The sequence below is a fragment of the Anabas testudineus genome, chromosome 19 (assembly GCF_900324465.2).
Source record: "Anabas testudineus chromosome 19, fAnaTes1.2, whole genome shotgun sequence".
Classification (NCBI taxonomy): Eukaryota; Metazoa; Chordata; class Actinopteri; order Anabantiformes; family Anabantidae; genus Anabas; species Anabas testudineus.
The window spans coordinates 15,382,426-15,396,809 of record NC_046628.1 but is presented as its reverse complement, the minus strand read 5'-3'; the positions used below and the strand labels follow the sequence as shown (position 1 = coordinate 15,396,809).

Sequence of the window (14,384 nt, the reverse complement as noted above, 5' to 3'; positions counted from 1 at the left end):
TGTGAGCCAGGGAGACTCCTCCCCCCCCTTTCCGCTTCCCTTCGTGACCAAACTTCATGCACCACATCAACAACTTGGATCAACCCTGCGTCATTACTTAACCACTAATTGCTCAGGCCACCCTTGGGAGTCAGGAGCACTGACCCCCACGATAGCTGTTGTGGTGTGAGTTTTAACAAGGGTTCTCCTCAGGAGCTTAACTGCTGAAATGTGCTCGCTGTGGCCCACTACCTGCTGGGCTCTAATCCTGCTGCATTCACAGGAAGAGAAAACTTGACAGTCGTTATGTGGGTATTTTAGGTAACTAACAGAAGAGAACATTTTAACATAAAAAGGCGAAAATAACACATCTGAGCTGGAAACTGTAGAAGCCCTTAGCAGGTATCTTGTGAACGTGTCTGCCCCCCTCAAAGATGATGGTTTAGATAATTGGGCAAAGAGCCTTGAATCAAACTTCAGTGTCTCAGCCAAAGGGGACAAGTTCGTTTTTTTTGTTTTTTGTTTTTTTCTCAAATTGATGCACAACGATGACCTTTAAATGGATTGAAATTTGAAAGGAGACGTGCACAAGGGGAAAAGTAGATAATGCCAAAAAGTCAGACTCCTGTCTCCGAGGTGTTTGTGTTCTCTTGTTTTTTTTCCACTGAAGTCAAACAGTGAAACATTAGGTAGATAAAGTTAACTCTACTTTAGTTTATTTTGCTCTTTGCTTTTTATTTTTGCAGCACATGTCCTACTTACCCCATTTAAATATGCATGGATAATACAGAAAACTGGAAGTAGAAAAAGACTTTCTCTCAGTTAAACATGAAAATCGAATTCTCCTCTTTATTGTGATTTAGCACAAACACTATTAAAAAAAAGGACCTGAAATAATGCTTAACATGACCTCTTTAAGTTGAAGCTTCTAACTATTGTCTAATGTGCACATTTAAAAACTAAATTACAATTGATTTCACTTCATCGAAACACAGCAAACATCGTTAAAGTTAACGATATATAAATCTACGTTTTTTTACCTGTTAAACACTGAAGAATTCATCCTGCTCTTTTGTTTTTTACTCCCCACCTTCTGTTGAACAGAGCAACATCGATCTCTTTGGCCTAGAACAGTAGTAGAGAAAGAGTAAGTCATGTTTAATTCATTCTCAGTTTCTCCAGGCATCAACATGAATTCGCTGCTTATTTTTCTCATTCATTTTAAACTTTCGCTTTCAGACCTCACAGTGAAAGGTGAACCCTACTTAGAGAAAATGTTCATTCCATAGCCAAACTCCCTGGATGCTCATTGAACGAAATGAAAGTTTGATCACGGTAGAACGATCCCCAGACACTAGAAAGATTTTAAAAGTTTCCCAATCTACTAAGAAAGTCACTAAGTTTGAACCACTCGTGGTGACTGGTGCTGTTCTTTCACCAGCTGGAATCTTGTTGTTGTGCTTGTGCATCAAATTATGGCTAAAGCGACTGCTTCTGTTTGGAGCCGACGTCCTTGAAGTTTGCTGATTTATTGGCAAAACGTCAAGTGTTTGGTACATACTGCGTTCAGATGTGCAGCAGGGAGTGGGTTGTGGACTGGTTTTGGGTGGAGTATCTCTTAAGCTTGGCTGCTATTGGAAGGTTACTGAAGAGGTAACCAAAGTCATTCATCATGTATTTAAAATTAATTAAATTACATGTTTTACACCCCATTGGCCCCCTTGTTATGGATAATGAGCTGGATATTGTCATCAAGGTGCTCATGGACATTAACTAACCAAATAATGGTTGTTTAATAAATCCGTAACTGATTCTGCACATGGACAACACCAGACGTTTGTCTATACATTACATCTTAAAATCAGCTCAGAATCAGCTGAACGCCCTAAGTCTGTATTTTGACACTCCCTGTTCTCTTCCTGTTATTAGTCTTCTAGCTCTGATAAGTCCGTTTATTTTGTCTTCATTCCAAGTGAACTTAATCAAGTCTTTTTTTGTTTCTTTCATGAATTTAACCCCTGTGACCCCAGACAGAAAATACCACTATATCACTTTATTTCTTTCTCACTTTCCTTCCTTATCTCCTGTCTCACTGTTTTTCCACAGCTGAAGTATGTTTAGTACTTTTTTTTCGGTCCCAGACTACTTGACAAACTGTATTTTCCTGCCCTGAACTTGGATTCGAGACACACTAATATAAGCACAACTTCTTTGGTGCGACCAAGGGCGAATGAGTACACACAAGGACACAGTAGCTCAAATGAAAGATGGCCTGCGGAGCCGTGGGCATTAGTTTTCCTACGAAGATGTATCAGCTTACGAGTCTGAAAATATCACAAAGGTGGATTCGGGTTGAATTTTAGGTATAAATATTATTATTATGTCAGAGTTGTGATGCAGATAAAAGCTTAAAACGATAACACAGTTCTATCTTTTGGACCTTTAGCAAAGTAAAGAGGATCAGAGATAAACAATCACAAGCTGAACATCATATGGAACAAAATGAACAATATGGCACAGCTGTAGTCAGTAGCATGTCAAAACAGTACGTACTGCACACGTGCAGTAGAGATGGAGGTCTCCATCAGCTTGAAGATGAAAGGAAGAGATGAACTCGGGATGTTTTTCTGGTTAATAATTCATGTTCTTCAAATGAGGTGGAACCTTTATTCATTTCTTTGCTGCTACTTGGAATTAATCTCTGTTGCTAATCAAACAATCAGCCCCTTTTTCTCATCATGTGTGGTGTGCAACACTTTTTTTGTGCTCTAAACACAACGCCGAGGCCAGCGTCACTTGTAGCTGTTGTGATGGAGAGAAGGCTTTTGATAAAGCACACTCCATTAGTGGCAGAGGCCTCTGGGGCTCGTGTCATTACAGTCCTATTCACCATCGCATCGCGCCACAGTCAGTCTTACTAGGGTCAGAGTGGCTGTCAACTCTGGCTGACCTTTTCTCATAATGAATGGAGTCCCTCTGTGGTTCACTGACAGCAGTTTGTGTTTATTAGATGCATATTTGAGGAGCAATTTTTGCTGTGTGGCGAATAAGGTTCTTTAAAAACAAAACCCCATAAATAACATCAGAAGGGTTTCTAGTAGTAAATGCTAATGAGGAGGGTTCTGTGCTTGTATGTTTAGGTGGTAATTGGCTCATTTTAATGTTTTAACATGCAGCAAAACAATTCACACTGCATTTCTTTCTAAATTAAAGCAGCTATTTATGCAATGAATGAAAAGGTGAGACCTCAGGACACAAAACTGCTACTACCATATACTGTGTTTATAACTACGCTCTTGATAAGACACAAATAAATTTGTTGAAGTCTAGCGTACTGTTAAATCTAAATATTTGTACACGTGTAGATGCAGTAATACTGTAATGACACTTAATGTGACAAACAGATTAAAGCATTAAACCATTTAGAGTAAGGTCAGTGCTGCTGTTAACTCATGAGTTATTTTCTCTGGTACCACTGACTTATTGATTGATTCATTGTTTAACCAACTAATTAAGAATTTAATCATTTAAGCACTGCTTGACAGTGTGGTATAATGTGCTTTTGGAGTGTTACATTTTATTTAAAGGAGTCATATTCATTTTGGGAATCATTCCTGTACTATAAAAATAACATGCATCTCAGTAATAAATCTCTTTTGCCTGCAGAGAGGTTGCTTTGAATATTGCCTATAATCTCTCTATTAGGAGTAAAAGCAGTAATGGTATCAGTCATGTCTAAGGACACTCTAATGCCCCGTATCCCGCTGTTCCGGATTAGAAAGGCACCAGGGATTAGCAGAGAAAAGAATAAAGCCTTCCTTGGACAACAGAGGAGGGAAGCAGGGGCCAATGGTTTAAGACCCTCTGAGTCCCTGCACACACACGCAGACACACAAACTCTGTCACGCAGAATCAGCTGCTCATCTAAAAGCTACTTAACCCTGCGCAAGAGGTCAGAGAAAGTAGTTTTCCAAGAACGGTCCAGTGTTAGCAGCATCGCTTTAAAATGTAATTAAGATTAACTTTGATTTCTGCACAGTTCTGGCACTAAAGACCTGCTACTACTGTCAGGTTTGGGATGTTTTGTTTGGGTTTCTGTCTCTCTTACATTTGTCTGTACCCATGTACGCATGTTGTGTGTTGTAAGTAGTTAGAGAGTAGCTCTGTGAGGCAGAGAATGAATTGATCTGCAGTTTAATCTTAGTATCAGACCTTTGCAAAACCCGAAAATAAAAACACTGCATTACTAAGACTAAGAAATATGTTTGTGTGACGGAGCCTGCAAAAGCACAAATATGCTCCCAAGTACTACAGTTGGCTTTCATCTCAAATCATCGGAGGGATTTTGTTGACAAAAACCTTGATAAATGCATGATGATGATGTATTAAGGTCTTGTAATATCGTTGCTTTTTGATCGTAGACAGTTGTGGAATGAAGCGTTTCTTTCATTATTGATGAATTTGTTTTATAAAATGTCAGAATTTAATAAAACACTTGTCACAGTTTCCAAGTTTCTGAGTGTTTGTCCTTAAACAACTTGTTTTTTTCTGGGCAAAGTCACATTTTAAAGTTGGAACCAAACTTTTCTTGAAATAAACAACTCAATTAATCATCAAGACAGTTGCTGATTAATTTTTCTGCCAGCTAACTAATCATTTCAACTCTACAGTAATCTGGTTGTGTCCTTTGTTCTCTTTCAGACTGGATTCCACTCCACTCTCCACAATCCTGAGATTGGCACCTCCAGCCCCCATCCGGCCCCAGGGCCCACCAGTTTACCGCAAACGTCTTCGATATCTCACACCTTCACACAAACAAAGCCACAACACGCCAACCTCCGAGGGGGCCGGCTCCTTTTGGAGGCCCCCTGCGCCCTCCTAAGACACCCAGGGACGGGATCCTGTCATGTTTCACTGACTGACCCCTCCCAACCAGCGAATGACAAGTGTGCATCCGAGGGTGGGGCTTGCCTCAGTCTCTCATGATTGGCTGCTGGATGGAATTAAGGTGAATGGAACACATGCCCAAGGAGCAGGACCTTAACCCATCCGAGGGAGAAGAGAAGCGGTGAGTTGGACGTTTGTTTTGTAGATTCATGTTTTTCACAAACTGCTCGACTGTCACTGTTTCATGTTTGTTTGTTTAATGTTAAATGTTGAACTGTGTAAGTCACATTTAACCTTTGTGTCAAAACCTTTGTGCATTTTGAGGAGCTCCACCTTTATCTCCCTCATCACCTCATGTCAACGTGTAGAGATGTTTTTGTGTGGTTGAGATCGTAAAGGCCATCCTTTCTGTTTACACTGTTTTCCAGAGAATTAAACAAACAGCACCTTTTTGCTCACTGTTCTCTTCCTCTCATCTGAACTGTCACAGACCATAGTCCCATTGCTATCTCCAATTCCAACAGCACTCCTCCCCTCACTGCTTTATTTCTTGAGAAAGAGAGAGGGTCGAGCGGCCTAAACGCAAACAAACACGGCTCTGTTTAAGCCCCATCTTATAAATGAAAACATAATATTAGTGGAATGGAGTCTTGCTCATTGTGCCACTGCTGGAGGAAGGGGCCCTCTGTTTAGAAAAGGCCTCTGGGTAAAAGGAAAGGTTATCACTCCGCTTTAAGAGGAGTTGGTTTACTCAGTTCATGGTGCATCATATACACCAGGAAATCTGTCTGGGAATGATTAAAGTTTTAATCAACATTACTTGTTTTTCACATTTGGAGAAAAAAATCATTTGGAAGTATAAACATTTGTGGAGTGTGTGGCTTCAAAAACTAAGTTGAGAGGAAGATTGTGCAAGTTTCTCGTGCTACGTTGGCGAAGCTGTAAACATCATGAGCTGCAAGATTTTTGCCAAAAGCTTTTCTTTTTTTTTTACTGTGTTGAAAAACAAAACACTTCTGTTTATGACATGTGGTATTTACCACTAAGAAGTTAGAAGACACAGGCCATTAGCTCCACAATTAAACTTAAATTGTAGTACTAACAGTGACAGTAGGAGTTTATGTCTTTATTACCAAGTGGAGGGAATAGATGGCTTCCTAGAATGCAGCGTCAGATTTCCCTCCACTGTGTCTCCATGTGCTCTATTACAAGCTTGTATTAAGAAAGTCAATCCGGAGCCTGGGTGGATTCCTCAGCTAACATGGACACCTGTCAGGAGATTAACAGCTCTGCCGCTCAGGGACACAGACAGTTGGTACGCACTGGGTTTTTTGTTTCATATGACACGTTCGGGTGTAAGTTTTCAGTGAATCTCTGTATCAGGCACTGGCTGCAACACTTTGCACCTCAGGGATAATTAAAAGTACAAAGAATTGAGCTCTTGGGGGTTCAGAACGGAGCAGTTACTACTAGAGTGGATGTCGGCGGTGTATTTGGCATGACAGTGGATTTCAATAAATCTCTGCCGCTCCTCTCTGCACGCTGTCAGTCTGTTGTTTTGAACCGCTCCGGCTCTTTGAAGTGATTTTATGGTAACTAGTATGCAGACAGAATAGGACACCGTATGGATTGAAGATTGTTTTTTTTTTTTATGTTCAGCTATTTTCAGCTCTTTCTGTGATATATTGTATGTCTGCATGTCACATTTCATTACAGGCAGGCGAATGTTTTGAGGTTTCTGGGCTTCTAAAACCAGTTTGGTGCTAGTTTGTGTCATATAGACTCGTATTTTAGCTCAGTGGGGCTGCATTTCTGTTTGCATCACTTTCCAACATGTCACCGCTTGTTATAGTGTTGCATTAACAGTGGATGCTTGTGCCATACTGTGTGTGTGTGTGTGGTTTGTCGTATGCAGGAATTTATGTTGTTCATCTCAGTGCCAACAGGTTTGGTTTTACTCTTCCTGGTGCTTCTGCAGTGTAAAAATACATTCAGTGACGATAAGTGATTCGAATTCTTTTCTAATATCAGTAACAGCATTTGCACATAAATGCTAATTTACGTTTGTTTGTGCTTGTTAAACAGCACATCATCTCAATTTTAAATGCGCCACAGGTTTGAGCTCAGGTGTAAATAGCATGAGACGGCTGATGACGGCTCTGCAGGGGTTCCACACAAATGCGTATCCCAAAAGGAGAACAATCAATTTACACAACATACATTCACACATGTGGAGAAATGAAAACATTTGCATCTTGACACACTGGGAGCCACAAATATATTTAACGGATTATTTTCTTTACATTTTGTAGCATAAACAAAAGCTCCCATTGTTGCCTCTCATGTGTGCGACAGCTTCTTCTATGACTGAAAACATAAACTACACCAGCATTTCCTTTAACTTGAGGATGTTCTTTCATGCCCTTGCTATGGATTTTGTGCCGCATTACTCACTCGCCCGGTCTGCTGGTGATTTGAATATTACAGTAAGTTAAGCTTTATAACTCGGTGTATGCTCAGATGTTTAATTGGTTCGGATTTTGACTTGTGTGAGAGAAGCAGCCAGTATGTGTGTGTATTTGTGAGTTAGTTAGTTGGTGAGTCAGTCAGCATACACCTCCACCCCTGCCTGTCAGCGTAATTGACTGAAATGCTGTTGAACAAGAGGTTTCCCTGCAGGGATCTCAATAACATTCTTAACAGCTGTGACATTTTCAAACCAACATTTACGAAAAGAAATTAGTCGCTTGTGACGTCGTTGTTTTTTCTTTAGAAGAACCAGAAGGTTAATGCTGAATTTGTGCCAAAGAATTTGAGTCAGACAGTTGAGCCGTTATATAAAGATTTCAGGTTGATAACACTGTTGATGACAAATGGCTGTGTGAGTCGCTGTTCCAATACATTGTGTTTTTCATTTGAAATAACTCATAATGCTAATTCTCATTGAATATCATGCATTGGTGTCATGTAGAGGACAAACAGTTTATCAGTGTGATCTGATCTGTGTTTCGGTTGTGATTTGACTGGCCATGTTTGCTGATTAATACGTGCAAATGCAGCACCTAAAGAAAAATCATATTATGCAAAAGTGCTACCTTAGCTGCACATGCACATGCTGCAATGAGATTGTTAATTTACAATAATTATTTTGCCATTATTGTAATTGTCCAAAGTGAGGTGCGCATAATTTCACTTATACATATATATACATATTTGTCTTAAAATGGAATTTATTCATAATACACATGATTTATATTTAGGCCCCTTAGCTTATAGTGGCAGGATCAAATCCAAATACGCTTGAGAATTTAGCTCCATGTCTATTATTGGTTATAAGTGAGTTACAGTACTGTTGTGTATTTGAACTGAGGGAGTCGTCTTGCTTTGTGGCACGCTGTATTCCCCTTCAGCTCAGCCTGTAATTTAGACGGCAGCGGGGACACACGAGGCAGCACAGTGTCCATTAGCGCTGGATGTATGGGACTGGACAGACCCAGCTGCAGGCCAGTAGCATGCTTGATGGACAATAGGCCACTGTGGCACTGTAAACATAGGACAGGGGGCTCATTCAGACACTGTTACGGATATAATTCTGTGACTATTTTGAGTGTCTTTGTATTGTTGTGTCTGTTTAGGGTGCATTAGCTTCATAGCAGGTGATTCACAGTCTGAAATATTTGACCTGAAGTGTCACTAATATATTAACACATACAATATGTTCTCACTTATTTCTTATGTCTAGTGGTATCGAGCCAGAGAGAGATTGTTTTGGTTTTATCTTTCCGAGATTTATGAGTCCAACACAACAGAACTGACTGGAATTTCATCTGGGTTCGCAATAATATGCATTTCTAAATCAGAATCTGTGTTCATGTTACAGTAAAATATCCTCAGAATTAGATCTGAACATGTTTTACAGGAACCATTTCTTCCTGAGTAACTGGAACCGTTTTTCACAGTTCTGGTGAATTTTCACTTTTTGTAAGTGGTGAGAAATAAAGTCAAAACTGTGCACAGAACCACAAACTATCAGGTTTAACTGGTGATAAAGTGTTTTTGTTGTTGTCAACAGATCATTTGAAAGTAAGGATCTTTAATCTGATATCTAATATTCCTTTAGACGTCTGTGGTTTCACAAACTATGAGCCTCAACTTGCACTGGGTCACATCTTCCTACATTATCATACACTGCTGATGGTTAACATTTACTAAAAAATACTATGCTCGGGTGTTTTAGGAAATAGCTTCGATTTGTTTCTGTAGTTCTCTCTCATCGCTATTGATCGCTGATTGGCTTCGCACCTTAATATCTTCTCGTCACGTGTCGTGATTTAGCCGTAATAAAACCTCTATTGGTTAAAATAACAATCAGTGTAGATTGGGTGGTTGTAGCGTAAGGGCAAGGAAGTCTCTGAGATTGGAGGAAGATGGTGGAACAGACTGTGTGTATCAGAGTGGGTCAGCAAGCTAAACATAGCACTAGTGGTGAGACAGATCAGGGTGTAGGAAAGTGAGAGACGCACACAGACATGAAGAAAAGTTCATGCGTGAGGGCTGTGTAGCAGCTAATGAGCTACATCTGCAGCTTCAACTAGAACCATGCATATTTTACAGTCCCACTGCGTCATCAGGTCAGCACTGCAAGTCTTTTTCATGTCACCTTTTTGGCTTATGTTACTGATTCTTCTTTTGTGTATTTGTTTTGGGCTGTGCATGCAATTAGCTGTGCATCATGTGTACGTACTCTCCACAGCTATTGGGTCATAGGAAACATACTGGTGTTCTTACACGTCATCTTTATATCGTGTGTGCTGGAGAGAAAGTACAGTATGTGCGTGTTTGTGTTGTCTCAGGTTGCAGAGAGACACAGTGTACAGGACTGTGCATATTAAGTGGCTCAAGCCATATCCCAACCTTCCTGACTGCAGAGCATATTGAAAAACACTTTGTGGATCCCAACCTGCAAAAACTCACTTTCTTTAACACATTTTTTATTTATGATGTTTTCATCCATGAAAAGAAATACGTTGTTTTATGTTAAATGACCAAACACTCACCGGCTGCGTGATGCAGGCTGAAATCCTTTCAGGCTGCCGGAGTTTTGCATAAGCATCCAAATCAATGTTTGCTTCTTTTGATGTTTGTTGATGGTGGTGCTTTAAATCAACATGTTAGAGCCGAGGTTCAGTATTGTTTGGTGCAGTTTTATTTAGAAAATCTACCAGAGATGGAAGCTTTCACACTGATCCTGTGTATACGTCGTGTTTTTCTGTGCTTCTATATATTCTTTTCTTTTCCTTCAAGGGCCACTTGACACCGTTTCTCTCTAACTCTTGCCACTGAGAGCTCTTAGAGTGATGAAAAGCACTTCTGAGGCTCTGCCAAGAGTGCTAAGCTCTTTTGTAAGCTGCAAGGGTGCTAATATTTTCATTAGTGCTATTTTGGGATCAATCAGTTCTTAATAGAGGCTTAAAGCTGGAGCCTATTCAGAGAGACGGTGATTTGTATTATCATTTCATTATCCTATCATTGCCTGGCTGCTTGAAAACAGAACACCGTACAGCTGTGCTGATGAGAGAACACAAAGCTCTGTTAACTTAACACGTGGCTGCTCGTGAGAGACCTGTTGTTGGGATGCAGGAGATGCAGAGAAGTGACAGAGACTTGAATAAAGAGTGTCTGTTTTATCTTGTTTGCCTGTGTTTCCATCTATAACAACATGCTGCCATATGGGAAGACTGAACTGTCACCCAGCTGACAGTTTGATGGCTGTTGCCTCCAGCAGATGCATGGAGTGATGTGGAAGCCAGTTGGCAGAGGGAGCGACACTTACCTCTGAGTGGCAGTTAGTGAAAACCTGGTGTGTTGTCTTTCTGGTGCCGTGACAGCTGTAATTCTTTTTTTTTTTCTCCCTCAGGCTACTGATGCTTAATTTTGTCCACAAAGTGAATGAAAAGTAAAGAGTTTGCAGATCCTCTTACGTTATTGTGAAATATACACCTTGCAACTTTTTGTGTTGTCTGCAAAGAAGTGTTGCTTCACAGGTGAGCAACCTGACACCAGCAAGACAGCATAATATCCAAGAGTTGGGCCACAAATGAGCTTCTAATATGTTGTGATGGGCACAGCGATGATGATAAATCAGATATACTAAAAAAACAAAGGCTTTCTAAGATCTTAATTTAATTTTGTGTTAAGCTATGATGTATTCTGAAAAGGGCAAACCATAACTAGGAACAAGAATGAGACGAGGTAAAATGTGAAAGGCCGTTTTTGCCGGCATTGAGGCTTAATTAAAGCAACTCTTGAGTTTAACAGGCAATTAAATTGTTGTATTTCCCAAAGGCAAACAATCTTTGCCAGTATGAAATTGAAAAACATGTTGGCTTATAAAAGAGGAAGAAACCTGTGGAGTGGGGACAGAAAATGCGTTATTAGAGCTTTCATGGGAACAAAGGGATCACGTTGCACGTAATCCCGTCATTATACAGCGTAGACACTGCTTTATAGAAATAGAAAATGTTTTCATTCACTGAGTAACTTGACTTGAGTGCCAGGTTGTGACTTTTTGTAAGCAACAAATACTCAAGAAGGTAGAAGAAAGGATGCTTTATATTGATGCACACTGTGTTGTCCTTCAAGCCAAAGTATTGAACTATTAAAATGAATGTTAGTCTCTATTTATTAAATGAAATGTTCCTGATTATCTTTATCTTGATAAGGGTAATAACATTCTTGACCTTCTGTAGAACAGGTTAGGTGCATTCATAATGTTGCTCCACCATTTGATTTTCCAGTCACATGCAGAAAATGACTCTTGAAGCGACGTCTGTAGCTTCTTAGTGACGTATCCTCGGCTCTCCCAGACTGTTAACAGACTGTTATGCTACTTAGCTAGCTAGCCAGCTCATCCATCCAGTATTTTGCAGTGTAATTTTGTGCTTTTCTACTATTCTGCTATGTTTTTCATGAAAAGGTTAAAATTATAGCCTCACTCAGAAGTTTTACACATATATATCAACAGGTATTCAGTCACAGGTGGGCACCTAATAACTTAACTTTGTGTAATCCCTTGTTTTTCATGCAAAGTATAACCGTTGATAATAATACAGATCATTATTCAGTTAGAGCACAGAAATGTACCTCAACGCCAGCTTTCATAAGAAGATGAATCGATCCCTGTATTAGCCCATTTTGTCTGTTTTCTATCTACAATAAAACTCAGTAGACTCCGTGCTCCACCTGAGTTTCGCAGTAGACATCACATCGTGCACTAGAACACACGACACAGGAACAGAAGGAAATCACTGAAGAGAGTAAGTTGTGGGTAATTAAACCATGAATAAGAAGAGTGGGCACACAGTAAGATTCCAGTGTTGAACAATATTATACAATTCTTAATGAAAGGTATAACTTCACAGATCTTTCCTCTAGATTATAAAGGACAGTCTGCTCTACAACTCTTGTCGCAGAGCAAATGTAATCTCAGCAGAATGGGACCTCATTTTATTTATGGTGCTAATGGAGCCTTGCTCCCTCTCCTAGAGCCGGTGCTTTGGTGTGGGAGGAGAGCTTGAGGCTATCAGGAGTGTCTGAGAGCAGAGAGCTGGACTCGGGGGATTCGAAACACATCCATCACTGACAAGCAGCACTCTTGCATTCTCTCTTTTCAGAAATGTTTTTCCCCTCCTCTTAACTCAGCCCCTCCTCCTCCTCCTCTCTGCGTTTTCATAATTCCCTTCAGAGCAGCCAGTTCCCATCTGTGCTTTACATGCCTTTCACATGTGTCAGTGTGGTTGCAGGTGTGTTTCTGCTGCTGAGCACACACGCTCGCCGAGAATGCATGTTGCTTTGCGTATGCTTGACTTTTTTAAATACAAGTTGGAGACGTAGTGTTTCCTTCCTTTCCCATGTGAAACCTCCTTATTATTTGGGGGGTTGAATTGTATTCACCACAACATGTTTCTTTCCCTTCGGTTCAGTTTGTGAGCAGATCTTTCTGCCAGACTTCAACCATTTCACACAGTGTTTCTAACAAACACTGCTGTATCCAATGTTCTATAGACCTCCATTACTCCTCTGTTAGAAATTAAAGTGGCAGCAAATCATGCTGCTGTTTTAGCGTAAAATAAGTACCAGATGGTTGGCTGGTGAAAGGACGCAGGAAGATAAAGGGGAGAAGGTTTAAACAAATACAGAACAGTTTCTAAAAGTCTGTTCAGTCTCCGTTTTCATGAGCTTTTACAATATGCCACCATCTGATGCAGTACGTTTTCTATGTGGTTAATGTTGTCTTTTAACTGTTGTAGAGCTCATTTAGATTATTTTATATGCTGGGTGTGTTATCCAAAGCGTTTTGTTTGGCAGATTAAGTCACCTTTCCGTGGTTTTCTTGAAAATGTGGTAGACCTGTAGAGACCTCACCCACCAGCCTACTTCATAACCTGTTTTTCTACCCAGTTGTAGTTCTAGTACCCAGTGCACCAGTTTCAACTTATTTCTCTTTCGCTCTCTCTCAGGTGGCTCAATGGCCCAAAAAGGAAGCGGAAGAACAGCCAATGTTCAGTGAAGAGTATGACTGGTGAGTAACTGATGGATGGCATTTTGATGGGGTGGGGGCGGCTCACGGAAGCAGCTCTAAAGTGACACTTGAGGAAACAAACCACCAGCATTTTACCTGAAGTGTGAATGAAATCTGAAATTCCCAGATTGCGTTTCCCTTCAGAAACACACCTTTATTTTTAAAGTATAAATCCAAATGCAGGATGCCAGTTTATTTTGTTGTGTTTGTTTAAAATATATTTTAACTGCTTTTAGAAAAGGAAGATTGACAGTGAATACTAACAGCACAGCACTGAAACTAGTGTTACGTGATTCACTGATGGTTTGTGTACATAAGTCTTTTGATTTGCTACCTCCAAAGACAGAAAGTAAAACATGTTGGCATCTGTCATCAACAAACAAAAGCCTCCTTCTCCGTCTGCTTGTTTTGTTGGACACATCACGTTGTGTGAGTGACGGCTCCAAATCGCCCAAGCTGAAAGATGCAAGTGAAGACGGGAAACGAGAGGTATTGATGGAGATGGAGTGGGAGGAACCCCAACGAAAAAAATCACAGTTTGCTGGATGTTTGATTTGACATTTATGAAACGTATCCACCGAGGCCTGTCCTTTCTACATCATGTACCATATTCTACCTGTCATGGACCATTTGAACCTGAAGGATACAACAGTCTGAGGGCAGATTTATCCGGGATTGAATTTCATACACTGTTATGACGTCAGTGTTTTCCTGTGGGAGGATGGATCCTCAACCAGACTCTGGATGCTCCAAAAACCTCTCAGGACAGCAAGGAGTACTTGCTGTCCTGAGAGGTTTGGACTGTCCAACTCCCAGCGGCAGTCAGACAAAGTTAGCTAATAGTGTGTAAACGAGCCAGAAACCCTGTCGTACCGGACTTTAATCAGTCAGCGGTGCTACCTTAGCATGCTGCTGACTGACTAAACTAGATTTTAAT

The 14,384-nt window shown here is 40.4% G+C and overlaps 1 protein-coding gene across 1 annotated transcript in view; it reads left to right on the top strand.

Moving 5' to 3' along the window:
* The window catches only part of thrab (thyroid hormone receptor alpha b), a 102,502-nt gene that overhangs the window by 67,796 nt on the left and 20,322 nt on the right, over positions 1-14,384 (top strand). Inside the window, exons 4-5 of the mRNA XM_026350944.1 lie at positions 4,681-5,047; positions 13,386-13,447. Of these exons, the coding sequence (XP_026206729.1) occupies positions 4,992-5,047; positions 13,386-13,447 (118 nt within the window). The 5' untranslated portion in view covers positions 4,681-4,991. The remainder of the gene's footprint in view (positions 1-4,680; positions 5,048-13,385; positions 13,448-14,384) is intronic.